We start from the raw sequence: 26,629 nt of genomic DNA, 5'->3' as shown, positions 1-26,629 counted from the left end.
GGAAGGGGGGTTGGACCAGAGGACCTGGCTCAAAGATTCTAGGAAGTGACCCAGTCTGAGAGCTGGCGAGTGGAGTTGGCCAATGGGCCAGCCAGCCCCCATCTCTGGGGTAACCACCAGGCCTCTTCTGAGCTCTTCCTCCTCTACCCCTCCCTACCTCCTGCAGAAAGAAATCTATTCAGCTACACGTGCATCTGATTCCCGTCAGGGCTAGATGAGCCCTCCGTCTATGGTACATACAAGATGGTACATACAAGCTGCTCTATTTACAGGGCTCCTGCTGCCTCAGACACCTTCCCGCCTCTGTTCCTGGGAGCTGGGGAAGGGCAGAAGGAGGCCCTGCTGGTGGGACCTCAGGCATTGGCCCTGGAATCACAGAATCAGAACAGTGTAAAAGGACTAAATAAACCTGCCTGGGGTGGGGGTTGAACCTCTTGAGAGGAGGAAGAGGAAGAGGATGGGGGAAAAAGTGCTGTCCTGAGCTGAAGCCAGGTTGTGCAAAGTTGATTGGGCTGAAGCCCTTGGTTCTGAACTTGAGTAGTTAGTGTGTGTGTGTGTGTGTGTGTGTGTGTGTGTGTGTTGACCCCATTCTAGCAGCAGGTGCCCACCCTGACCTCCTCAGTGTCATCCATTTCATGTCTTCACCTGCAAGGACACTGGTGAATTAATCAAGAGAGGCAGACCTGAGCTGCTGGGCTTCTGGGGCAGGGGCTGGAGAGGTCTCAGACATCCTGGCTAGGATAGCTCGCTGAGCTCTGCTTGCTGGCCCCACTGTAGTGCCTGGTCCCACTCTCTACCTTGTGTTGTCCCTCAGGTACCAGGCACAGCTGGGTAGCAGCCAAACTCCAATGGCCCCCTGAACCTCTGGCCTGAGGTTAGAGGGAGAGGAGGAGATGCTACTGCTCACCTCATAGGGGACACCCATCTCTTTGTCCAAGACAAAGGACAGTTGGTGCCACTGGGTGGGGGTGAGAGATGAGGTTCTTGGGAGGAAGGCAGCAAGCTGCTCCCCTCCCCCTATACCCCTTAGGGCCATCCCAACAACCTAGCATGGGATAAGAATGTCTCTTGGATTCCAAAGCTCCATGAGGAAAATGCTTCCATTCCTCCCCACCTCCTTCTGCCCCTCAGAGATAGGCATTCCGTGGGGCTGCCTCAGCTCTCAATAGACTCTATTTTTATATCTATTCAAAACATAGAAATGTATAAATATATAGGATATTATTTATAGATATATAGACATGATTTAATCTGTTCCTTTGCACGTATACATACTGCATATGTCCATATATACTCTCTCTATATATGTATATATATGTCTGTATGTATGCATCTATATTATACATTGATATAACCCCTGCATCCATGCACACACTCTATGCGTCTCCAAAGGAGACTGGAATTGCATAAGTCTTAAGGGGGTGATACCATTTTAAAGATTTGGGAGGGGAGGCTCTATAAAAAGAGGCACGTACCATTTCCTCCTACCCAAAGAGGACACCTTTCTTTAGGCTAACCTGTAAAGATGACCTGGGTGCCCCCTTCTCTACCCAAGGAAAGCATACTGGCCAATGGGGCAAAGGAGCCCTTCCTCTGAAGCAGAGGAAGGGCCTGGATGATTTCACTGACAGGTTTCTTCCGGTCTGAGGATTCTGGAAGGCCAGAATCTTTAGAGCAGCCTCCAGAGGCTGGAATATGGAACAGGGAAGGTGGGGGAGAGTAGCACTTGGATCTCATGGGTCCAAAAAGGGCCCTGCTCTTCTCTAAAAAAGTCTGACCTCAGCTTAGGGCACCCTGGTTGGGTCAGGATGGTCACATCAGAGCTTGAGTCAGACAGAGTCCCTGAGCCTTCTGCCCCAAAATAGTGGGTGGGCAGGCTCAGTAGAAATGATGAGGGAGGACTCAGGTAACCAACTTAGTGCTTAAAAGAAAAAGAGTCAAGAAGACATTTTCCAAACTGAAAAGAAAGTATTCTAATTCAGATTCCCAAGTCAGAAACCTGTTGCACACTGGACTAGATGGTGAGAAAGAGAGAGAGAGAGAGAGAGAGAGAGAGAGAGAGAGAGAGAGAGAGAGAGAGAGAAAGAGAGAGAGAGAGAGAGAGAGAGAGAGAGAGAGAGAGAGAGAGAGAGAGAGAGAGAGAGAGAGAGAGAGAGAGAGAGAGAGAGAGAGAGAGAGAGAGAGAGAGAGAGAGAGAGAGAGAAAGGAGAAGGAAGGAAGGAAGGAAGGAAGGAAGCAAGGAAGGAAGGAGAGAGTTGAACATGACTAGTCCAAAAGCTGGAGGTTGGATGTAGAATGTAGAATGTTTACTCCTGGAGAAGAACAGGAAGAGAGAAGATGGGGTCAAGGAGGAAACTGAAAGAGTAAGAAGGTAGGGAATAGAAAAGAGAAAAATGGAGAACAAGAAAGGTAACCAAGGTTTGCATTTGGAGTTGCCCCTGGCTCTTAACGCCACTTCTCAGGGCAAAGGAACATTGTTAGGTGCTTTTCTGACATTCTCCCATTTAGAGGGAACTTGGCCTCCTGTTTCATTCTCTCAGACCACCAGGGAAAGGATGGGAGACATCCTTGACCTCCCTTGTCAGCCTTTCCCATGGAGGCCAACCTAAGTGCCAACTCCTCCATCCCATCCTCTGCCCTACTGTCACCCCTATGTCCTTCCTCGTGGTACACTTTTGAAAGAACACACACACAAACACACAACAAAATTGAAATAATAAAGTCCCTTTCCAGAAAACAAAGAAATTGGCACCAACTGCTAGGTGGGGACACTGGTAAAATGTGACACAGAAACACATGGCAAGGATCCAAATCATAGATGTATAACCCTGAAAATTATTAGTGGGATGGTGCTCCTTCCTTGGAGGCAACAGAACACAGAGGGCCCCATACCTAAATGAAGATAAGAATATAAGAGTGTGAGATCATGAGGTTTTAGGGCTAGAAAGGACCTTGGATGATGGAACACAGAATTCAGAACTAGAAAGAGCTTCAGAATACAGAACAAGGAATGTCAAAGCTGGAAGAGAGCTCAGAACATAGAATGTTGGATTGGAAGCACCTTAGAACATGTAGAGGTTAATAGAATTCCATCTTACATTAAAAGGCTTAATATGACAATAGAAAAGTCTACAATACATAGTATGAAAAGTATGAACATAGTACCCAGAATGTCAAAGCTGGAAAGGATCTCACTCAGTAAATAGAACATAAAATGTTAGAATGTGATGGCTCTTCAGAACATAGAATGTCAGAATTGGAAGGGAACTTAGAACTCAGAATTCAGAGGTAGAAGAAAGTTTAAAACATAGAACATTAAAGTGAACAGACTTTAGAACATAGACTGTCTGAGCTATGATGGACCTTAGAACCTAGAAAATAGAATGTCTGAGCTAGAAGGAACCTTAGAACATAGAATCTCTGAGGTAGAAGGGATCTTAGAACATTAGAACTAAAAAGAACTTTAGAACATAGACTTTCTGACCTATAATGGACCTTTGACCCTGGAAAATAGAATGTCTGAGCTGGAAGGAACCTTAGAACATAGAATGTCTGAGGTAGAAGGGATCTTAGAACATCAAAACTGAAAGGAACTTTAGAACAGGCTATCCGAGCCATGATGGATTTTAGAACCTAGAAAATAGAATGTCTGAACTGGAAGGAATCTTAGAACACAGACTATTAAAATTGAAAGTGACCTTATTTCCTAGAATGTCAGAGCTAGAAGAGACCTGAGAACACAGAAAATTTGATCTTTAACAATCATCTAGTCTGATTCTATCCTTTTTCATATGAAGAAACTGAGGCCCAGAGAAGTGGTGATATGATTTTCCCAACATCCTACAGGCCCTTCCATCTTGAAACTCTCTGGCCTTGTGTAAGTGGAAGAGCTGTTATGAACAATCCAACCCAGAACATCAGTGGTTGTGACCTGGGTATAGTCAGGGCTTAGGGGGTCATTCAGAGAAGTCATCTCTCAAGGGCTTAGTCTGAAGACCACACTTGTTGTTCTCTCACCACATAAGGAAGGGCAACAATGGACCTCCAGTTGAAAAGCACGTAATGTCTCAGTCACCGGGGCTTCTCTCATTGTCACGGTTCTATTGCACCCACTTGATCTGTTTTCAAATTAAACCAGTGTCCTGACCTTGCCCAAGCACAAGAGACTAAATTTTCCTCAGTTAGCCCATGGCCAGTGCCCCAGAGGGAGAGAGGTCATTCCTGATCAGGTAGAGATACAAGCACTGAATGCTGAGTTCACAATTTTCACTTGGGAGCCAAAGACTGGGCAAAGGGGCCTGCTCTAAACTAAAGTGACAGTAACAAGGGGGCCTGGGGCCCAAGAGAATAGGATAACATCAGTGGTGACTCAAAGAGGAGGAGGTCTGAGGATCAGCTTAAGGGAATGAGAAATATGGTATCCTGGGCAGTTCACCTGAGAGTGCCATCCACCAAAAGACCCCTTTCAAGGAGGCTGAAGGGGAAGAAATAGCTTGGGAGCATTGGAGCATAAGAATTCACAGGTTAGATCTGTTGTGGAGGAGGTTTAGATCATTTGTGACTAACCAGCGTGTGAGAGAAGGCCTAACACTAAGAGGAGCGATCACCCTGGCTGCTGTCCTGAGCCTTCTACCTGGGGCAGTGCTTTGCTAAGTGGCCCATGCCCCCGGAAGCCTTGCCTGGGACAGCCAGAAGCTCTTGCTTCTTGAGGCCCCCCTGCACATTCTGCTACATCCTAGGACTGGCTGAGATGGCAAAGGTCAAGCCGACCTTAGAGGACAAGTTTGGAGTTCCTTGCTAGTGTACTTTTCCGGAGGCCAGAAGGCCATTGAGAGGGGACTTAGGACGGAAAGCTGACCAAAGAGCTCTGGGGCCACATCTGTGTCCACCTGTCCAGGACCAGAGGCTAGGGCTAAGCCTCAAAAGGTTAGTCCCTGAGGCCAGCACATGGAACCTCCCCTCCCGATTCTACATTGAGTGGTTACGCATGAGTAAGAGAATACCAATCCTGTGGGACGGGCTAGAAAAAGGTGCATGGGGCCAGTTGGCCTAGAGTCCCTTGCTTTGGGGCTGCCTTGGCACTAATCTTATTGAAGTCTAGCCCTGCACTCACACATTCCTCCCTGTCTTGTCCAGCCTTCCCAAGCTGCCTCAATGGAAATCTTACTGACAGATATGCTTGTGGATCTGAGTGTAGTCCAGGTAGGGAAGCAAAGGGAAAGAGGGAGGCTCCAGTCCAGTGCCTTCCAGTAGTACCCTACTTGGGTAAAGACCTAGAGCTAGGAGGGACCACTGAGGCCACAGACTCCAACACTGGACAGAGGAGGAGGCCAGGAGTGAGTGACTCACTCAAGGTAACAAAGGGAGTAAGTGAGAGAGCCAGGATTTGAACCTGGGTCCCCTGGCTCTAAATTTAGTGCTCTTTTCATGACGTTACTACTGCCTCCCATCACCATGCCTACATGATGAATGCAGAGGAGTCAGGGGTCAGTTCAAAGCCAGGTCAGTGGGCCTACTCTTTGAGGGTAAGGCAGGAAGTGCTTGGGTCCTTAGGTACAAGTCCTGCCCACCTCCCACCTAGCTTAGGGTGGGGGAGGGTGCAAGGGTAGGGAGCAGTAGGGGGATGCTGAGTGAGAGCCAGGCAGGGTAATTTTATTTCATTGTGGAAGGCAGCTTATGAGGCCCGGCAGTGAAACAAGTAAGTGGGAGAGACCGGATTTTGACAACATGCTACATCACTGTTGAAAACAAACAAACAAAAAAAGTTTCAAAAATAATATATATAATATATAATATATAATATATTTATATAATGAAAAGCTATCGACTAGCAGCAATGGTTCTAGAGTTCTCTTAGCACCAAGACCAAGGGGGATGAGGGATGGAGGTGGGAACAGGAGAGAGTGGAAGGACAGGGAAGGGAGAGTGTGAAAGGTTCAGTGTTGATGACGTCTACACTACAGGTTCTAGATGGCCAGCTTCTGGTAAGGGACCAGGTCCTCTGAGATAGGAGAAAGTAAAGGAGGAAACCTTCCCAGCTCTGGTGTTTCTCAACAAGCCAGGATGAGGACGCTGGTGACCCGACCATGCTGTTATCCATCTGACCCATTCTGCTGCCTAGGATGAGGTGTGTGAAGTGTGTGAACGGTTCCCACCCCCACCCAACAAAATGGACCTGTGTCCACACTATAGGAATTGGATTTTGATTTAAATACACATATATGTCATCCTTATAAATAAGTACAAAAATTTATCAGCCCACACGATTATTTTTGACTCCCTTAGGAGGTACAGTGGTAGCAAATGAATGAAATAGCCTGAATTTAGACTTCCTTGGTCTAAATTGGTACTTGTCTTCAAGGGCAGGTAAGTGGCTATTTCTAAAGCTTATGACATTTTCATTTGTTGGTGTGTCTGGTGTGTTTGTGTTGCATGTGTGTGTGTGTGTGTGTGTGTGTGTGAAACTATGCATTTGTATGTATTCAGGTATGCTTTACTTGGACCCACATCTAAGCATGTAAGCATGTGTGGGACCATGTGCATGTTTGTGTGTCCGGGTATGTGCATTGTGAAAGTGCAAATGTGTGACCATGTGTGCAACTGTATAAATGTGGCTGTGTGTAGGCTAATTCACTGAGAGGCCTGTCCCACTTTTTGCTTTTTTTCCATTCTCTTTAGGACATTTTTACCCTTCAAAGAAGAAAGATTTCACAGGGATAGACAAAGCATCCAGCTTCCTGCCAGGTTGTGGACTGACTGTGTGATCACCTTGGTCACAAGAGAAGGAGTGAACATCCAGGAAGTCTCCGATATGACTAACCCAGGATTCACCTTGCATTGATAGCCCCTGCTAAGAGCAGGGTATTCTGTGACTCTATACGAAATAATAATAACAATACCATCCCACCCCCAACACAACAATTTATGCCTAGAGAATATAAATAATTAGAATCTTTTTGTTGTTGTCATTTTCTTATTTTCAGCCCCAAATCTTTGCCTCGTTTTAGGTCTGAATCTGGAGGCTTGTTGACTGTTCCCAAGGGCCTGGAACTGAAAGAAGTGTTACTGTCTTATGCCCTAGGACATCACAACAGAAAGGCAAAAGGTTCATCCTCTCTTCTACCTGCTTCAAACCCCATCGTCTATTGCCACCGATAGACCACGTACTGAGGGGTCCCTGGGTGGAGACCAGGTGGGGAGCAAGGGGAGATGAACCGCTTGGTTTTCCTCCTCCTCCCATCAGCAGGAACTGGGGAGGAGGGGCTGGATGAAAGGTGTCACGATTTGACTGACACTTATGCTTCTAAGACAGTGAGAAAAATAAACTCAGGAAGCGGATTCCTAAATTGAAGTAAATGGAGGAAGGAGAAGGGAGAGAACACTCCATTTTACAAATTGCCATCAGAAACAAGAAACCCAACTCCAACTGGGCCAGAACCAGTGAACAAAGCCACCTTCCCCCAAAACAAACATACAGACAAATGAACAACAACACCTCTGACCAACCAGAGGAACCAAAAAACAAACAAACAAACAAAATAATACCAAAAACCCAAACAAGAAAACATACATGAGGTGAGCTACCAGAGAGGTGGTTGACAGAGACCCGTCATTTTAGCTTATACTGTTGGTTGATTGTTAGATTGGAACCCCAGTGGCCCTCAGCATGGGCCATGATGAGTAAGAGTGAATTGCCATGGATATTGCAGCTGCCAAGTTTTGTAGATAAGAGGAAAGTGTTCGACATCATCCCATTCTGAAAACTCTAAGTAGCTTCAGTCAGATGCATGTCTCCTTAATTTTTTTAAAATTTTCAGTGTGGGTTTATATATATATATAATATATATATTTATATAATATATCAAAGCTTAGGAGTATAGATATTTTTTTTAAAAAAAATTATTCAACAGCTTGGTAAAATCTGAGGCAATGACTTCCTAAAGATCCGAGTAAAACTCTGACCCGTGGTCCATGCTTGGAAGCATTGGCTTCTGGTCCAGGGCAGACATCCTACTGAGGACTTCAGCAGACAGTGTGTAACTATTGCCAGACTTCTCCTCGAACCAGCTATCCAGTGCCCTCTTGGCATCAAAATTGGCAATGGGGGGTCCATTTACAGCAATTGTCAAAAGGTCACTGAGCTGTTCCAAGGTCAGGCGGGAGCGGTTGTTTTTACGCACTCGCTGGAGGGCGACCCGGCCTTTCTCACAACAGGCTGTAGAGGTGGGGAGGACCTTAAGGATCTGGATGATTTTATTCAATAGGGGAAATCTCTGTTTGTACTTGCAGATGTGGCTGATCAGGTCTTTGAAACCATTTTTGGTGTAGTAGTCAGCCTTGAGTTCCCGCCACTCCATCAACAAGCTTCCCCTCGGGTCCATCCCCTCTCGGCAGATCTCTCTGGAGAACGATGGGATGGCTTCCAGATGGTCAAAGATCTGGACCATGTCCTCTTTCCCGTAACTCATGAGCTCCTCGGTGCTCCTGGGCCAGGCTGCCAGGTCAAACACCTGGCAGGCTTTCACAAAGGTCCGGCTACGGGAATCAAACCTCTGGGCCAAGATGACCTGGGTCTTCTGGCAGATCTTCTCCCGGATGGACTGGAATTTGGCCTCAGCTACCCGCAGGTTCTTCACAGCAACACCATTGAAGCTCTCTCGGAAATTCTCCTCAAACTCTTGCAGATACTCCCCAGGAGAGTCGGCCAGCCGACTGATCTCCTGGATGGCTTCCTCGATCTTGTCGTCCACCTGGGACACGAGGAGGTATTCGCCCTGGAAGATGTAGGCCAGGCGGGAAAGCACAGCGATCACATCTAGTAAGAAGTAAATCAGCTTGATTGACTGGTAGTCCATGAGAAACTGGAGCAGGGCCAGAGCAATGGCAGATGCGTCGGCGCGTTGCGTTTGCCCACTGACGTCCTTGAGGTGGGCAACCACTTCCAGGTAGTCCTTGATTAGTGCATTGAGAACGTTTTGCTCCCCGATGATCCACCTCACGGCCCGGATATCTCCCAGGAACTCCGTCTCCTCACAAAGAGTAGAGGCTGTTAGACGAAGCTCACACATCAGGCGGGGCGAATAGCGATAGAAGCTCAAGAGCTGTTTCAGGTTATTCTCAAGCTCCTCCAGGCAAGGGAGCTCCTTTCCACTGATAGCATCCAAGATTTCCAGGTGGGGCCGGTGTACCATGAAGGGCAAACAGAGTAGCCAGGGCAACGTCTTCCTGATCGTCATAAACATGCTGGCACGCAAACTGGCTGTGATGTTGGCCCCATCCACACCCAAGCCAATGGTTGGCTTTTCATCCTGCAGCCTGATGCCCAAGGAAGAGAATGCCCGATCTAATGCTTGGAGATAACTATCTGTGGTTGAGAACCCCAGCTCCTGTAAGGACAGGAATTCTGTAGCAGGGGGCCCATCACTACTGGTGTATTGGACATAGACGGCCACGGTGTCGGCCAACACGTCATCGCTCTGCCCATCCAGGATGATGCTAAGAAATGGCGACTGACGGATGCGCTCTACCAGGTCTTCCCGCAGAGCCCTGGCGATGTGGTGAATCAGAATTTGGCAGTCTCCTTCATTCATATATTGGTCCACCACTTTGAGCTCACACTTCCTCAACAATTCTGCCAAGGGCCGGAAATCAAAGTAAGGCCTGCCCTCCAGGGCCAGGTGATAGGCAGTATTGAACAGCAGAGTCATGTTCCGGCACATCTCCTCTGTCTTTTCAGGGTGCATCCGGAGCTTGTAGAGCTGCAGGCATTTCTTATGAAGGTTGCTTTGGCTGTGGAGCTTGATGGTGTGGATCTTGAACTGTTTGGAGCCAATGATGAAGGCCGAGGTCCGTGAAGACTGCACCGTGTACTGGCGGCACACGTGACACCACATCTCGTTGAGCGTGGGGGAGTACCGTAGGAACCAGAACTTCTTCAGCCACTCCTGCTTGAAGCGCCGGATCCGGCGTCCTGTGGCGGAGGACATCTTTGAAGGCTCATCTGTTGCCGTGATCATCTCGTTGGAGACGGACTCATCGGCTGAGTCCACCTCCTGGTCATCGTCCTCCAGCATGGTTGGGACGGAGACCACGCTCTCTGAGGCTGAAAGAGAAACGGAAAGGGAAGTTTATGCCCTGTTGGAAAGGACATGGGATCTTCTAAAGTTGACGCCTTATTTTCCAAGGGCTGTACTGTATCAAACAAGTTAATGCTTCACTTTTGGGTCCCATTTCTAAGGGATTTAATTTAATTTTGTTTATCTTAAAATTATTTTTATTTATTTTGTTAAATATTTCCAAATTACATTACATTCCAAATTACATGTTTTAAATATTTTAATTTTAATCTTTGAAAATTTTGAACTCTCCTCCCCCCACTCAATGAGAAAGCAAACAACATGATATCAATTATACATGTCAAGTCCTGCAAAATATATTTCCCTATTAGTAGGGGATCTGATTTACCGAGAACACTAGTAACCCATGTCGATCATCCACCTTCCAGGGCAACCTGGTTAGCTCCCACCACCCAGCATGTTCCTGCACTGCCTCCCCTCACCCAGAGTCAGGGAATGATCTTGAAATGCAAATAAACTTCCAATATTTTGGCTTTGACAGCTAATAGCATTTCCTAGGCAGTGAGACTTAAGTCCCTTGCCCTCTCTAGGCCTCAACATCCTCACTTGTAAAATGGGGGTGATAAGGATGTGTACCACTCACCTCTCAGAGCTGCTGTAAAGAAAAGGCTTAGGAATTCATAAGGCATTAGGTTCCTGAGCATTACAAAGAGTTGCAGTTTCTGCAGATCACAAGCCCTCCCTGCCTTAAGGAATACTTTTCTGCCTATTACTGTCAAGTGACCATAACAAGGTAACCTATTACCCAGAGGCCAGCCTGGAGATGAACCTGTAGTAAGCAGGGTTGGTCCTCGGAGGACAGACACACACCATCGGTCCCTGGGCCCAGCTTCGAAGACTTTGTCAGAGCTAAATCCGTATGTCCTAGCCTTTGACAGTCCAGACTCACTTCTCTAGTGTGATGAGACATTGAAGTAGGACTGAGAGAAGGAATGTGCTATTATTATAATAGCCAATATTATATTCTATATGTACTTTGAGTAATTCAGTAAGGCAAACTGGATGCCAATGCAAGGAATCAGAGAAGGCATTCATGAAATGGAGCAATGACTTCTGGGTGATCTGGGTCACTGTTCCCCACTATGTCAATAGCCAACAGACCTGGAGACAGTTGTCACATAAGGGCGCAATGAGATTTCTAGCTAATGTCTCATCCCCACCTACCATTCCATCATCCTTCCCACAGGTGACCTTGTATTTATTTTAAAATATCTTGACAGTGTAGCATAGGGGACTGATATTTAGCTTTAGAACCAGAAGACCTGGGTTGAAGGCCGCCTCTGACATGTATCGGCTGTGTGACCCCAGGTGACTCATGGAACCTCTCGTTGCCATTGGTAATTCTCTAAGATTAATAAATAATAAATTAATTAATATTAGTTAATAAAATGCGGAATGCGTATCAATCTGCATTGATAGAGGCAGTTTCTGCATTGGGAATTCCCTACACTTTTGACATCACAGGTCCAATCGAAAAACCAACATTCTGAATATACTGCACACATATGTGTATACGTTGTCTCCTCAATAAATATAGGCTTCCAGAGAGCAAGGCCTGCTTTATTTCCATCCTTTTATCCCCAATATCCAGTACACAGTAGACACTTGGTGAATACTTGCTGACTGATTGATTACACTATCGGGTAGTAAGTCAGTACCCCTGATAGCTTCACCTGCATGGCCAGCCAGGCCTAACAGATAAAGGTGGTCAAGAGGAAGAAGCAGGTTCATGGAACTGTGGCTACCAGAGGCTCTGCAACTTACCACCCAAGGACAGTCTGTCCTTCTGGTCACTGGGAGAACGATTGAAGGTGAGAAGATGGGGGGAAGTTAGGGACAAGGGTCAGACAGTTCCCTTGGGAGCAGCATTGTCAGGTCACAGTCCCATATTAAATAACTCCATCTCAATCTCTGGGGTTTTGAGAAGGCTTCACAAATGCATAAATAGCAAACATAGCTTCTACAACCAAATAAATATGTCTCATATATCTATCTACTGCTATTCTATCTGTAGATGCAGAGGTATATGTATGTGTATGTATACACATATGTATCAACATGTCCATGTATATGTGATTAAAAAATACACATTTATTTCTATCTTCTAGAATTTTGTCAATTTCCTTTTAGTTTTAAACATTCAACTTTTGTCAGAGATATTTATTTGAAAGGTGTTTTTTAAAACCCATTCTCTATCTTTCTTTTTGATGTTATCAACACTGATTTTAATTATGCAAAACCTTTAAAAAGTTTTTATGTTATTAAGTCTGTCGATCTTGGCCATTTGTGATCTCTTCTATCCTGTTTCTAGCTACACATTTTTCCTCTATCCCTAGTCATGAGAGATTTAACCTTTCATCATTCTCAGTTTGTCAAGCAGACAAATATCAGGTCTAGATTCACAGTAAGATTTTGTCAGAGATCAGGAATTTTTTCCTTCGATCAATAGATACTAAGAGGATAGCCACTATCAGGCAGCTAATGTTAGAAATGGGTCCACATATATTCCAAAGGCTGGGAACCACAGGACTAGATGGTATGTTCTATTACTACTAATAAGTAGCATTGATAGATCACTTTAACATTTGCAAAGTGTTTTACAAATATCTCATTTTATCCTCACAACAAGCCTGGGAAGTGGGTGCTATCTTTATCCCCATTTTATAGATGAGGAAACTGAGGCAAACAAGGTGAAGTGACTTGCCCAGGGTCACAGAGCTAGTAAGTGTCTGAGGCTGGATTTGAACTCATGAAGATATCTTCCTGATTCCAAGCCCAGTGCTTTATCCACTATGGTGCCACCTAGCTGCGTAGGGACTACTCCTTATTTATATTTCCTCCTGCACATAGCAGGCACTTAATATTGGCTGGATTGATGTAGGTTAAGAGACAAGGCAACATGTCTTTCCACTGTCTGAATACCACCCCACTCCTCCCAATTTCAGCTCCCTCTCCAAGCTTGGGCACAGTCAAATTGGCAATAGAGACTGGATAGACTCGGAGGCCAGGCTCTGGAATACCCTCCAATGGGTTCCACCACAAAGAGGTCAAGAACACAGCACACACCCCCTTCCTGTGGTGGAACTTGCTTTATTGACACGGGGTGGGGGTACAATGGAAAGTCCTGGAGCAGCCCACCCCCTGGAACATAGCATAGGTCTGTGGGACCCTTCCCACCCTGAGGCCATGGATGCCCTCTGCCCAAGGCCTGCCCTGGCTTTGGACACACCACATCTCCCCTTGGAGGGTTCAAGCAGTGGCATTTCTGGCCACTCTCTGCACTGCCTACTGTGTGTTCCTCCCTCTAGTCATCATCTCAACCAGGTCAACTCACCTGTGGGGTCTGAAAACTCGGGGAGCTCCGGTACCTGGGGTGGCAGCAGAGGGGGCTCGGGCAGCTTCCCGGACTTGAGCATGTCCAGTTCTGCCTGGAGCTCTCGTATCTTCTTTTTGAGGCGGATACAGTTAGGGCAGAAGGAGGTGGTGGGGAGCTCATGAGGGTCAGATGCGAGGGAGGCCTCAGCTGGGCTGTCTGCCTTGAACGATGAAGGTTCTTCCTCCTCATCCTCCAGCAAGCTTGAGTCTTTGGAGGGCCCATAGGAAGCACCTTGGGGAGCCTTCCACTCCTTCTCCCCCTGGTTCCTGGAGAGGTCCTGGGGTCCGTGGGGTACGGCCATCCCACACTGATCGTACACATCTTCTACGTGGAACTTGGGAGCTTTCCTGAGGACAAGGGGGGTGCCTGGGGCCAGAGGGTGCTCCTCTATCTTTGAAGTCTCCAGTGAGGCCTCCAAAACATCCTTGAAGATGAGGTCAATCTTTTTCTTCTTGGGCGGAGGGTGGGCATCCACCTCATCAAAGCCACGCTTGTAGGCGCTCTTGCCATGCCTCAAGACCGTGAGCTGAAGAGGGCCTCGAAGGTCCTCCTGGTGATCCAGGGCCTTCTCAGGCTTCTCTCGCTGCAGCTTTTTATCTCCTAGGAAGGAAAACCAGGGTGTGAGGAGGTGGGGAGAAAAGATCAAATCGGAAACACCAAGCCAGCTCAGCACCACTATCCTCTGGCCACCCGTGGCTGGTGCTGGCTTCCAGATCCTACCCCAAATGACAGGTGGGTCACCCAGAGGATAATGAATGGAGGGCCCTAGGAGCAGGTGTGAAGATTGAAGTCTTATGGGCAAAGCATTGTGCTGTAATAGAATGAACTCCAGAACTGGAGTCAGCAGACATGGGTTCAAATCTTGGCTCTTCTACTTACTACCCACTGAATCAAAGGTAATAATTATATCGACAATAACAGTAATAATAATAATAATAATAATAATACTGGTAATCAATAGCTAGCATTTATATGGTGCCTTAAGATTGGCAAAGGTATATCATCTCAATCGATAATTTGGTTTGGATAAGTCACTTCCTCCCCTGGGCCTCAGTTTCCTCACTCTGTAAAATGAGAGGTGAGTTCTAAGGTACCTTCCAGCTCTAAATCCCAAGACCTCATGAGTCATTCATTCATTCATTGAAAAGGGAAAAACTTGAACAACATTTATGATCCCTGCCATCCCTGGGACCCTAGAGAAAGAAGACTCACCTAGCCAAGATGGCGGGAGGACCAAGGCCAGCCAAGGGAAGTCACTCATCACTCCCCCCACTTCCCAAGGACTCCTCCTTCCTCTCTCCTCCTGCCTTCACTCCTAACAACCTGAGGATGACAGCTTCAACTTGGTAAAAGGTGTCAGGCACATAAAATGTTGGAATTGGCATTTTTCATGAGTCACTGACTTCCCTGTTCCCCATTCCAAGAAAATCTATTTTGCAATGAGACTTTCCCTATAAACCCTTCTCTAGTGGGAAAGCAAAACAAATGAAACACTGTTTCTGAAGTCAGAGGACCTGGGTTCAAATCCTACCTTAGACACTTACTACCCTTGTGACTTTGAGCCACTTAAGCCCACTGTGCCTCAGTTCTCTCATCTGTAAAATGAGGGAGTTGAACTAGAAGATCTCTAAGGTCCCTTCCACAGCTAGACCTAGAATCTTTTTCTTGATTAAAGAAACTGGATGATATAAAAGCAAGCAAGGTTTTTCTCATCCCCATAGCTTTAGTGTTCTTCCCAACAAAACCCTTCCTCAGAACACACACACACACACACACACACACACACACACACACACACACACAGAGAGAGAGAGAGAGAGAGAGAGAGAGAGAGAGAGAGAGAGAGGGAGGGAGGGAGGGAGGGAGAGAGAGTAACAGAGAGACAGAGAGACAGAGACAGAGAAGTTACCTTAGAGATAGTGTGGTAATGAAGGAAAGAATGGTAGGTTTGGAGCCAAAGGATCTAGCAAGAAATCGAACATGCTTGGCCTCAGTTTTCCTCTCTGTAAAATGAAGGGGTGGGCCAGTTGGCCTCTGAGGCCCCTTGTAAGCTCTCAATCTGTGAAATTCTGGGTATATCTTGAATTTACTTATCTGTGTTTATGTCTCTTCCCCTGGAAAAGAATGTAAGCTCTTTGAGGGACCATTTCACTTTTGTCCTTACCTAGCACAATGCCTAGCACATAGTAGGTACATAATAAGTGCAGGTTGGACTGACTTGAACCTCCCATTCGAGACAGTAGGAGAAAATGCAGGATAAGAGACAGTGTATTTCACAAAAAAGTGCACTAGGGTCAGATTCTGGTGTTACTGACTGAGTGACTCTGGGTAAGTCACTGCCTCCTGATGGACCTTTGTTTCCCCATACACAAGATAATGAGGTTGGATTAGATTGAACAGGCAGCATGGTGTAGTGAGAAGAGAAATGGCTTGGTAGTCAGAGGATCTAGGTTCAAATTCTGCCTCTGATCCTGACTACCTATTAGACCTTGGCCATAACTTAATCACTCTGGGCCTCGGTTTCCTCTCCTGTAAAGTGAGCAAACTAGACTAGATGACCTGTGAGGTTCCTTACAGTTCTGTATCTAAGATTCCAGGTTCTCTAAGGTCCTGTCCAACTTTAAATCTGTCATTGTATAGGAAAACACACTCCAAGGTGGCCAGGAAGATTCAGCAACTGAAGGAGAAAGTGACATTGACCCCCAAAGTCCTAAATAAATAAATAAAGCTGCATTTCCTCACTTGAAAATTCAAAAGGCATTCCCCTTTCCATGTCTCTTCTAGTTTTGAAATGATTTCTTTTCTGTGCTCCTGACACAGGGTGACCTTCCCACCACAGTATTAGCTTAGGCTGAGTCACTCTTTTTTAAGGGTACCCATGGTTCCATGTCCCCTAGAAGGAGGGAGGCAAAGGAGACACTACAAAGTGTCAGCTTTCCAATCACACTGTGGCATCCTGGGTGCCTTAGTTCTCAGTGGGCTTGCGGGGGAAGGGCCTGGGCCCTTTGGGGATCAAAGAAGAGGCAGCAGTGGGGAAAAGGTTTAATCAATTAAGAGTCAGGAAATGTGGCCCTGTTGCTGCCTAGCTATGGGAACATGGACAAGTTGCCTTCTCTGGTTCTCTGTCTTCTCCTTTGTAAAATATGGATATAATACCTATAGTACTGATCTCAAGGGGTTGTCATGAGGCTCGAATGAGATAATATGGACAAGCATTAAAGTACCCTCGAAATGGGCATGGGCATTAGCCCATCTTAATTAGTGATTCGTTCAATTTGAAGCTACACCATAAACCTGAGGTTATAAAGACAGTTAGCTAGCTAGCTAGCTGTATGGTTGGATAGACGGACAGACAGACAGACAGACAGACAGATAGATAGATAGATAGATAGATAGATAGATAGATAGATAGATAGATGGCTGTATATTTGGATAGATAGAAAGATAGTTAATAGAAAGATAAATAGGGATAGATGACAGAAAGGCAGATAGATGACAGGTAGATTAATAGTTGGATAGAATGATAGATGGATAGGTATATGGATAGACAGATGGGTAGATAAATAGATGATATATGCATGGATAGATGGATAGACAGACAGATAGATAGTATCATTTATTAAGCACTTACTATGTGCTAGGCACTATGCTAATTTCTGGTGAGATGTATACAAGTAAGAGTAATGGCATAGAATTTGTAGGTAGGAGGAACCTTGGGAATCCTCATTTTGCCCTCATTTTACAGATCAAGAAACTGAGACTCACAGAAATTGTTATTATCCCCACTTTACAAATTAGAAAACAGACTCAGAGAAAGTAAACTTTTTCATCCCTGTTCTACAGATGACAAAACTGAGGTATCGCTAATAAGCAGCAGAGCTGTTTTTGAACTCAAGATTTGAACTCAGGACAATCAGTTAATATGCATTTATTTAAAAACCAAACCAAGAACTTATGAAAGACTCATATGTCAGGCCCAGCATTAGGCACCAGGGATCAAAAGACAAAAACCACCATTGCCCTTATGGGGCTTCAATCCTATTGTCAGTCATCTGACTTCTAATCCAATGTATTTTCTATTATACCACACTCTAAGAGAAGGCGTTTCTAACATTCCTGGCAGCCAAAGACATTAAATCGATACCAAAGCTGCTCTTAACAAAAGAGAGCCTGGGTGCTCTCCAGGGTCCTACAGAAATCTAGCTGCCTGAGTCCTGGGTGCTGGTGTACATGTGTGTATGGATGTCTGTCTATAATATAAACACACATACAGATTGCTATAGATATGTGTGTGGATGTATATATGCATGTATATTTGTGTATATGTATATATGCATATAGATGTGTATACACACACACACACAGAATAATTGTCCTGATAGTCATAATGCACTTTAAAGCCACTAAATACTAAAACTGCACTAAGATTCTGGGGACACCCTGTATGTATAAGAAGATGTGTCGCCTTCTCCCTTGCCTCTAAAACCATGCTTCACAGAATCACAGAACATTAGTGCTGGAATGGACCTTTGTTTCAGTTGTTCAGTTATGTCTGACTCTTTGTGACCCCATTTGGGGTTTTCTTGGCAAAGATATTGAAGTGGTTTGTCATTTCCTTCTCCAGCTCATTTTCCAGATGAGGAAACTGAGGCCAACCGGGTTAAGTGACTTGCCCAGAGTCACCCAGCTAGTAAGTGTCTGAGGCCAGATTTGAACTCAGGAAGATGAGTCTTCCTGACTCCAGGCCCAGGGCTCTATGCAGTATGGCTCTGCGTCACTGCCTATAAAATGGACCTTATAGATCTTCTAATCCAGGAGTCCTTAACCTTTTCTGTATCCTGGTCCCCCTTGGCAATTATCTGCTGAAACCTATGGACTCCTCAGAATCACATCTTTTGAATGTTTTAAAGTGAAAGACATAGGATCACAAATGAAATAGATTCTATTGAAATAGTTATCAAAATATCTTTTTTTTAAAACAAGTTCATGGACCCCCAAGTTAAGAAGTCTTGACCAAGGCCACCTCCCTCATCTTATAGGTAAAGGGACTGTAGCCCAGAGGTGAGGAGTGAGAAGTCCAAGTTCATACTCATTTTAAAAGGCAGAGTAAAGATTTAAATTAGGTCCTCTGGTTCCAAATCCAGGGAGCTTTCTCTGGGGCCACATAGATAAGGGGAACTAGAAAGGAGATACAGTGTTTAAAAGATAAGATTCTTATTTTCTTAAATCTTCTCACATGCTTGAGTGACTCCTTCACCTCTACACCTCCTGAGCCATGGGGGAAACTGAGTCAGGGGAGGAAGAAGAGGCATAGCAAACCTCCTCATAACTTTCAACATTCCCTGCTTATGGGCCAGAAGAAACACCTGCTTCTATGAGGCCCCTAAAAACCAGGGGCTTTCCTTTCTTTCTCTTTTTTGTAGCTCCTTTTTTGCCATAAGATCATAGCTCTAGGGAAAGAAGGGACCTCACGAGCCATGTAGTCTATGTGTCTCATTTTAGAATTACCATCTGTTAGTGCTGTTGGAAAGCATGGATAACAACTCACCAGTACTGAACCCTGCTTCTCTCTATTCCCAGGATGGGTCTACATCTTGAGGGTTCCCTTCAGCCTGAGGATTAAGACCACTGTGATCATGGAATACATCCCTTGGTTTGTAGGAAGACTTGAAAACCCCACAATAAACCAACAGAATCTTAGAGTCAGGAAGGAAAGTGGAAAGAGGAATCAGGTCAAATCTTAGTTTAGCCACTGAGCTGAGTGACCTTGGGCCAGCCATTTTCCCATCCTAGGCCTCTATTCTTTGCTCATCGATAAAATGAAAGTGTTAAAAAAGATAATCTGAAAGGTCCCTTCTGGTTCTGCTATTCTGGGACCTCAGAAGTCACCTAATCCAATGCATACTCAAGGAGGAAATTCTTTTACATAATCCCTGACAATAGCTTCAATGTGGTCATATAGGTTGAGGTTGAAGCCTTTCAGTGACAGGGAACTCACTCCTTCTTGAGCTCGCTCATTTTAGTGCTGGGAAGCTCAAATAGTTAGGAATTCCTTTCTTATACTGAGCCCAAATCAGCCTCTTTGCAACTTCCCCTGTCATGTGTCACAGAGGTCTCCTTTTCCTAAACATCTGCAGAGAAAAACATCCCTTGACATAGTCCAGACAACAATGAACATCTACAGTTTTCTGATGGATAAGACAGAAGCTTAGAGCTGGAAAGACCTTACAAGTTATCTAATCCTATCCTCTTATTTTAGAAATGAGGAAATTGAAGACCACGGAAGATGAGTCGCATAGTCTAGGTCATGCAGTTGGCGAAGAGTTGAGGAGGCATTCACATCAAGGACCTCTTAGACCAAAGTCAACAGTCTTTCCACTATGCCACACTGATGAAAGGTCACTGACAGATAGTTGGGTCTCTGGCCATGGGGTACCTGGCCTCCGCCAGCCTCATTTCTAAGAAACCTGAGCTGTTGTATCCTTCTAAGCAGACCCTTAAGAGAAGGAGGTAAAAGGATTCCAAATCCAGTATTTAATAAATGATTATTAAATTGAAGTGAAATGAAGGGGCAGGCCCATGAGCGTGAACATCCTCAAAACATGTTCAGTCACTAATTCTCTGTGTGATCTTTAGCGAGTCACATCACCTCCATGGAAATCTCTGCATCCTACAGTGGGCACATCCAGGAGAAGGAGAACTTTGTCAAACACACACACACACACACACACATACACACACATGCCCACCACACTCTGGTCCAAAAAGTTGAATATATCAATGCTTCTGGGCTTTCAGTCCAAGATCATCAATTTTTTCATCGTTTCTCTGCATCTCTTTCTCTTTCCTTTTGGTGAAGATCTCGATTGATAGGGCCCTCACTACCACCTGAGGCAGCCTATTCCTTCATAGGCCAAAGCTTGTGGTTCTCTTCCTCTCTCTTGTTGCTTTCCCCAGGGCAGGAACATCATCTTGCACATCCTTTCTTGTCTTCATCCCTTTTCCCATGTGTGCCTTGGGATCGCCTTCTACCAAAGCTCTCTTCCAAATGGTTCCCTATCGCTCACTCTCTTAAACAAACCTTCCCCTCACGCCTCTCAGCCTCCCCTGACAATGATGGGCATTTGAAAAGGCACTGGGAAAAAACCAAAAAGACAATATCAACACTCCTGGGGGAATCCAAGGAAGCTGAAATCAAGAGTTGAAACTTTGATGGCCCCAGACAAGACTTCTCCTCGCTTCCTTTTCTTCTGGCCCCATGCTGCCTTCAGAGACAACTTCATTCCATTGCATAGCTCCCAGTGCATGGCTGATGTTTAATAGAAGCTCTATGACAATATTCAGGTCTCCCCAAAGGTCAGATTGAAACCACACTGAGGAAATGTTCACCAAGAAAGTGCTAACATCCCCAAACCCAATATCTAGAGCAGTCAAGAAATGAGCTTAGCTAGAACTTCCCTTCCCAGTGCCCACTGAGTCATGAGACACCTTTTACCAAGTCATGTAGCTACTGCATTCTTAATGGAATTCCAGAATTTTAAAGCTGAAAGGGACCTCTGAGTTCATTTAGTCCAACCTGTACCTGAACAAGAACCTTCACTTTGATGACCTCCAGTGATGGAGAACTCACTACCTCCTAAAGCAGTCTATTTCACATGTTAACAGTTGTGATAGTTGGTAATTTTGATTTTTTTTCTTTTAAAAAAATTAATTTCAATGGGTCATTTCCATCCCTTCCCATCTTCTCCACACTTCTGTCAGATGTCAGGTTCATGATCTAGTGAGTTTGACCTTATCCCATATGGGTTTCAGTTAGACCAAATGTACTCTAGGTAAATTCCATGGGACTAAGAAGACTATGGAGTTAGTTTGAAGGTGATACTGTAAAGAATTTGGCTTTCATGGTTGACCAGCAAGCCCAAAATTGGCTGAAGTTGTTGTGAGGAGGACTTTCTAATCTGTTCTTTTCAGTAGTATGCACATAGACAGTGACCTATTGCCCTTACTCCCTCCGGACCTCCAAAATTTATTTACATAACTTTTTCCACCTTCCATCGATGATACATTTTGGACAGGAAGAAGAGGGAGCCATTAGCTCAGCAAGCAACCCATAAAGCATGGGAGTAGTAGGGATTTGGCCTTAATCTGAGATGGAGAAATAGGTCCTAATGAGGTCCTTTGCCTCTTCCCCTGACTCTGAGCTTCCATTCCTCCCTTTCTAATGCTCTTGAATATGTGATCAGGGTCTCTGTTCCTCTGGTTACCCAGAGAAGGATATCTATAAAGGTGGGCTCTTGCAAATGTCTAACCAAAAAAATTTAAAATCTCACCTGGTTCCATTTATCCTTTCTCTTTTTTAAAAAAAATTCCCAACAAGTTTTCTATGAGAAATGTATTAGTTTTTCCCTTCCCTTCACCCCAAAGATAGTGGCAATCTGAGCAGCATATTGTTAGTGAAAACTGTGAAGAAGACTGGAACTCCTTACTTAGAGTCCTCAGTTAGGTACTACTCTATTAACCAGGAAGGAGGGTCAGAGGTGCCACCGCAATGGGGGCAGGGATGGGGTCCATGGGGAAGGAAAAGCTCACCTCTGGTCAGGTTGCGCTGGATTGTTTCCTGGGACATGCTGTGCAGACGTTTCATGTAATCCTCACTGTACCAGACTCGTAATCGCTCCCCAGGTCGGATATCACGGCACACTCGGAAGTAGATCTTCTCACTGTGCTGGAAGGCCATCAGATTTTGCTCTCTCTCCTCTCGTGAAATGATCACATATCTGGGGAACAAGGTTAAAATGGCATGAGCTCAAGCAACAGGTCCTTGACATATCCCCACGTGTGCATCCCCATATACAGACATATTCACATAGAGGCAAAGGCAAAGAACAGTAGGATAGGGGCTGGAGGACATGGGTTCAAATCCCAGGTCTGCCTCTGTGACTGTGGATAAGTCACTTAGTGTTAGGATTACCTAACCCTGGGTAACTCTAAGTAATTCAGGGTTATCCTGAATCTCAATGTTCTCATCTATAAAACGAGAGGATTGGATTAGGCTATCTGTCTGGTCCCTTCTAGAGCTCCCTGAGCTCCAGGCCCCTATCAGTGAGTGCCCGGTGTATAATTCAATTATTTCTCTTGTAGACATCTCGACCTCAACAGGTTCAAAATGGAACTCATTGTCTTCTATCTGAAACCCATTCCCCTCCAAAATGCCCCTTTTCTGTTGAGGGAATTATCATCCTTCTGGTTGTCTAGATTCAAGAGGGTCATTTCTGACTTCCTTCAGCTTCGCTATCAATATCTAATCACTTATCAAGTCCAGTCAATTCTATCTCAACCTCTTTCACACCTATCGCCTTTTTGTAACTTAAAGGCCGCTCCTCTGGCTCAAGCCTTCATCACCTCTTGCCTCAACTACTTTAATGGCTTCATAACTGAATTCTTGATTTCTAGTCTCTGCCCCTTCCATTCATCCTCCACACCGTTGCCAAAAGTTGTTTCACCATCTAATTCCTCTGCCCATGAATCTTTAATGGCTCTCTATTGCCTTTAGGACTAAATACATATTTATCAGCTTGGCATTTAAAGCTCCAATAGCCCTTTCCGGGGTCATCGCATGTTACATTTCTTCATATCATGGACAAACTGGAATACTGGGTATCTCATCTCCCACCTCTATGCATTTGCATAGGCTGTCCTCCATGCCTGAAATGTACTTCCTTCTCATCTCTGTCTCTTAGAATCCCTAGTTCCATTGAAGACTAAGCTTACATGTCATCTATGGAAGTGCTTTCATGGTCTCTTTAGTTATCTATACTCTCTCCTTCCTTCTCAACTAATCAGGTATATACTTATCTGTTTCTACATTGTGTCCACCCAGTGGAAGTCAGTTGACTGATGAGAGGGACTGGGGTTGCTCATGTTCATTATTCCCAAGCCTGACACATAGTAGGTGCTTGATAAATGTTTGTTGCTTTGCAATGGATTGTAAAGTGGGGATAATAATAACTGCCCCCTTGTGCAAGGCAATGTGGTATATTGGCAAGAATGATGGCTAATGGTCTGATGGCCTAGGTTCTAATACTGGCCCTGCCATTTACTCTCTGTATCATTGGGCAAGTCATTTCTTTCTCGGGGTCTCTATTTCCTTCCTAGTAAAAGGATGGGGTTGCAAGGTGACCTCTGAGGTTCCTTCCAGTTGTAGTCCTAGGATCTTGCAGTCTCACAGGGGGTTAGGGATGGGTAAGCCCTGCAAAAAGCATGAAATACTATTTTAATGACAAAAGCTCTTTTTACAGATGAGGAAACTGAGGCTCAGAGAAATTAATTGACTTGGCCAAGTTCACAAAGGTAGTAAGCATCAGTGATAAGATTTGAACCCATATCCTCTCAGTCTAGAGCCAATGAGCTTTCTCTTAACTAAGAGGGTTAGCCTTACAAGTCTGCAAGTAGCTTATGATTTGAAGAATGCCTGGCCAAGATCTCAGCTCCCAAGTCTTTCTTCTATTGCCTGTCACCCTACCTGAAATCCTGCCATATGAGCTCCATCCTTTTGAGTCCTGGGAACATCCAACTACCCTCTCATATGAATGAAAAATATCTTAAAAGAGATGTTCTTTCAGTCTCAAGAAAATACAAATGGCCTTGGTACAGAGGATAAGCTGCAAGGAATATTGCCTAGAAGCAATGGAAAGGACGTAGATTTGGTCAAATGTCCTGGGTTCAAGTCCTGACTCTACCACTTCCTCCTGGGTGATTGGGTTATATTAGATGGCCTCTGAGATTCTTTCCCTTTCTAGATCTTGGGTTCAGGTCAGGGGACCTAGGGTCTGAATCCCATCTCTGCCCCTAACTACTTGGATTACTATGGGCACACCAATTTACCTCTCTTAGCCTTAATTTGATAATCTGTATATCAAAGGGCTTGGACTAGATGAATGCCAAGGTCACTTCCATTTCTAAATCTTACGGTCTATGAGACATGGAGAGCCAGGAGGTTGTCCAAGAACTCTGTCTATTCAATCTAACAAGCAAGGCTTATAATCTGGCCCCCCAAGTTCTAGCAGCCAGAATTGGTTCCTGCACTCAACTTTAATGAGGAGGAAAGAAGTAGGAAACAAATGGGTTCTTATTTCTAAAAACAAATCCTAAAGTGAGTCAAAGGATCGAGGAAAGATTGATGAAAACAGATTTCCAGGACACAGATTCTGGAGCTCTACAGCATTCTGAGCGCACCCCTTAAATTCTACAAGAAAGAGTACTTTTCCATTCATGAGCATTTTAGTCCCCCACCCTCCTTAATATTCTGCCTTGATACCTCATTCATCATGGCACGGAGGTGACCCTGGGTCTCTGAAGGTTGTGCCAGGAACCTCTGGCAAGTCACTTAACCTTTGTTGCCTCAGTTTCCCTAATTGTAAAATAATAATAATAATTGCACCTACCTTGCAAGGTTGTTGTGAGGATCAAGTGAGATAATACTTGTAAAGTGCTTAGTACAGTGCCTGGCACATAGTAGTACTTCTGCCGTTCAGTCGATTTAGCTGTCTCCAACTCTTCATGACCCCATCTAGGGTTTTCTTGACAATGATACTGGAGTGCTTTGCCATGTCCTTCTCCAGCACATTTTATGGATGAGGAAACTGAGGCAAACAGGGTTAAGTGACTTGCCCGGGGACACACAGCTAAAAAGTATCTCAGGTGAGATTTGAACTGTCTTCCTAACTCCAGGCATGGTGCTCTATCCACTGTGCCACCTAGCTGCCCATAGTAGATACTGTATAAATGCTTACTCCCTTCCTCTCTCCCTTCTCTCCCCTATCCCACTGACATTAAGACCTTGTGTATGTCCCATATAATGCCTTGTGTTTCTACTGTCCAAAGACATACCTCAATAAAGTGGAAAGCCTCATCACCTGAGTTGGCCACTAGGGGACAATTTTCCAGTCCAATGGCTGGTGCATAGAAGGAACTTAATAATGATTTGTTAATTAATTGAGTGATTTTTGGTGACAGCAAACACCATGGACATAGGTAACGGAGGGGCTTCTATGACCTGTGTCTGTGGAGTAGGTAATTATAGTAATGAAATCATGGGGTTTTCAAAGTCCTGGAGCATCAATTTAGTCAGGTTAATGCTAGTATGGAATGTCCCAAAAGCCTTGCTGCATTTTTAAGAGTTTTTTGGCTTCAAACTGAACTAAGACTTTTGGGACACCCTATCTTTAGATAGTGCTTTAAAGGTATGGAAAGCACTTTGTATATATTATCTCAAATCTTTTAAAATGTCTTTTGATGTCTGTATTTTGAGTCTCTGAACATTCGTCCTCCATGCACAGTATATATAATAAGTCTCAATCCACCCAGATCATCACAATCTTTTTGCCTCACTATTCCAGATAACTGGGCATCTTCTCTCCACTTAAGTGAACCTTTTTGAAAAAAATTAAAGCATCTGATCAAAGATTTGGGGCTGGAAGGGATCTCAGGGGTCATCTAGTCCAACCACCTCATTTTACCACTGAGAAAACTGAATTCTAGGGAAGGTTAAGTGACTTGGCCAATCTAAGAGTCAGGATTTGAATGTAAGACCTCTGATTCCCAAGGAAGTGCTCTTTCTACTGTTCCAAGACGTTTCCAAACAATGTTAGTTTTGTCTTACAGAAATTGTGAATTTGAAGATACAAAGGAGTTTAGATGTGTTCCCAGGAGCCCAGGTCTTCCCACCATGTGATAAATATCTCCATAACAAATCCCAAATGACTTCAGGGCCCTGTTATGTGTCTGCCCTGCCATGTGGAAAGTACCTAGAAGGCAACAATCTTTCCTGGTTGTTTTGGGCAAGTGATTATTTGCAAAGTAGTTTGATGGAGCTCCTAGGTCGTCTTATGTCACGTGCCATGTTGAAGGAAGTCATATTATGTCCTTGGAAGGGAAAATGCATGATGGGGGTGGGAATGAGGGAAAGGGCTGGCAAAAACCCTTTTAAAAAATGATCCAGGTGACTGCTAATAGTTGAAACCTCAGTGGCTATTTCTGTCTCATTTGAAGTTAGACAAATCAATGAAATACCAAGAGTCCTAGACTAGATGTCTCAAGGGTTTCCCTTCAACGTTGC

General features: G+C 44.8%; 1 protein-coding gene across 1 annotated transcript; it reads right to left on the bottom strand.

The window, feature by feature from the left end:
- Positions 1–7,912: 7,912 nt before the first annotated feature.
- Positions 7,913–22,285, bottom strand: PRDM11 (PR/SET domain 11; the record flags this gene model as incomplete). The annotated part of the gene is given in 3 exon segments (XM_036764091.1): positions 7,913–10,102; positions 13,471–14,112; positions 22,102–22,285. Coding segments are annotated over 3 exon segments (2,991 nt in total), but the record flags the coding sequence as incomplete, so codon positions are not given.
- Between the last annotated feature and the right edge of the window lie 4,344 nt (positions 22,286–26,629).

This window comes from Trichosurus vulpecula, chromosome 6 (assembly GCF_011100635.1).
Source record: "Trichosurus vulpecula isolate mTriVul1 chromosome 6, mTriVul1.pri, whole genome shotgun sequence".
NCBI lineage: Eukaryota > Metazoa > Chordata > Mammalia > Diprotodontia > Phalangeridae > Trichosurus > Trichosurus vulpecula.
This window is presented reverse-complemented; position numbering and strand designations above follow the sequence as displayed.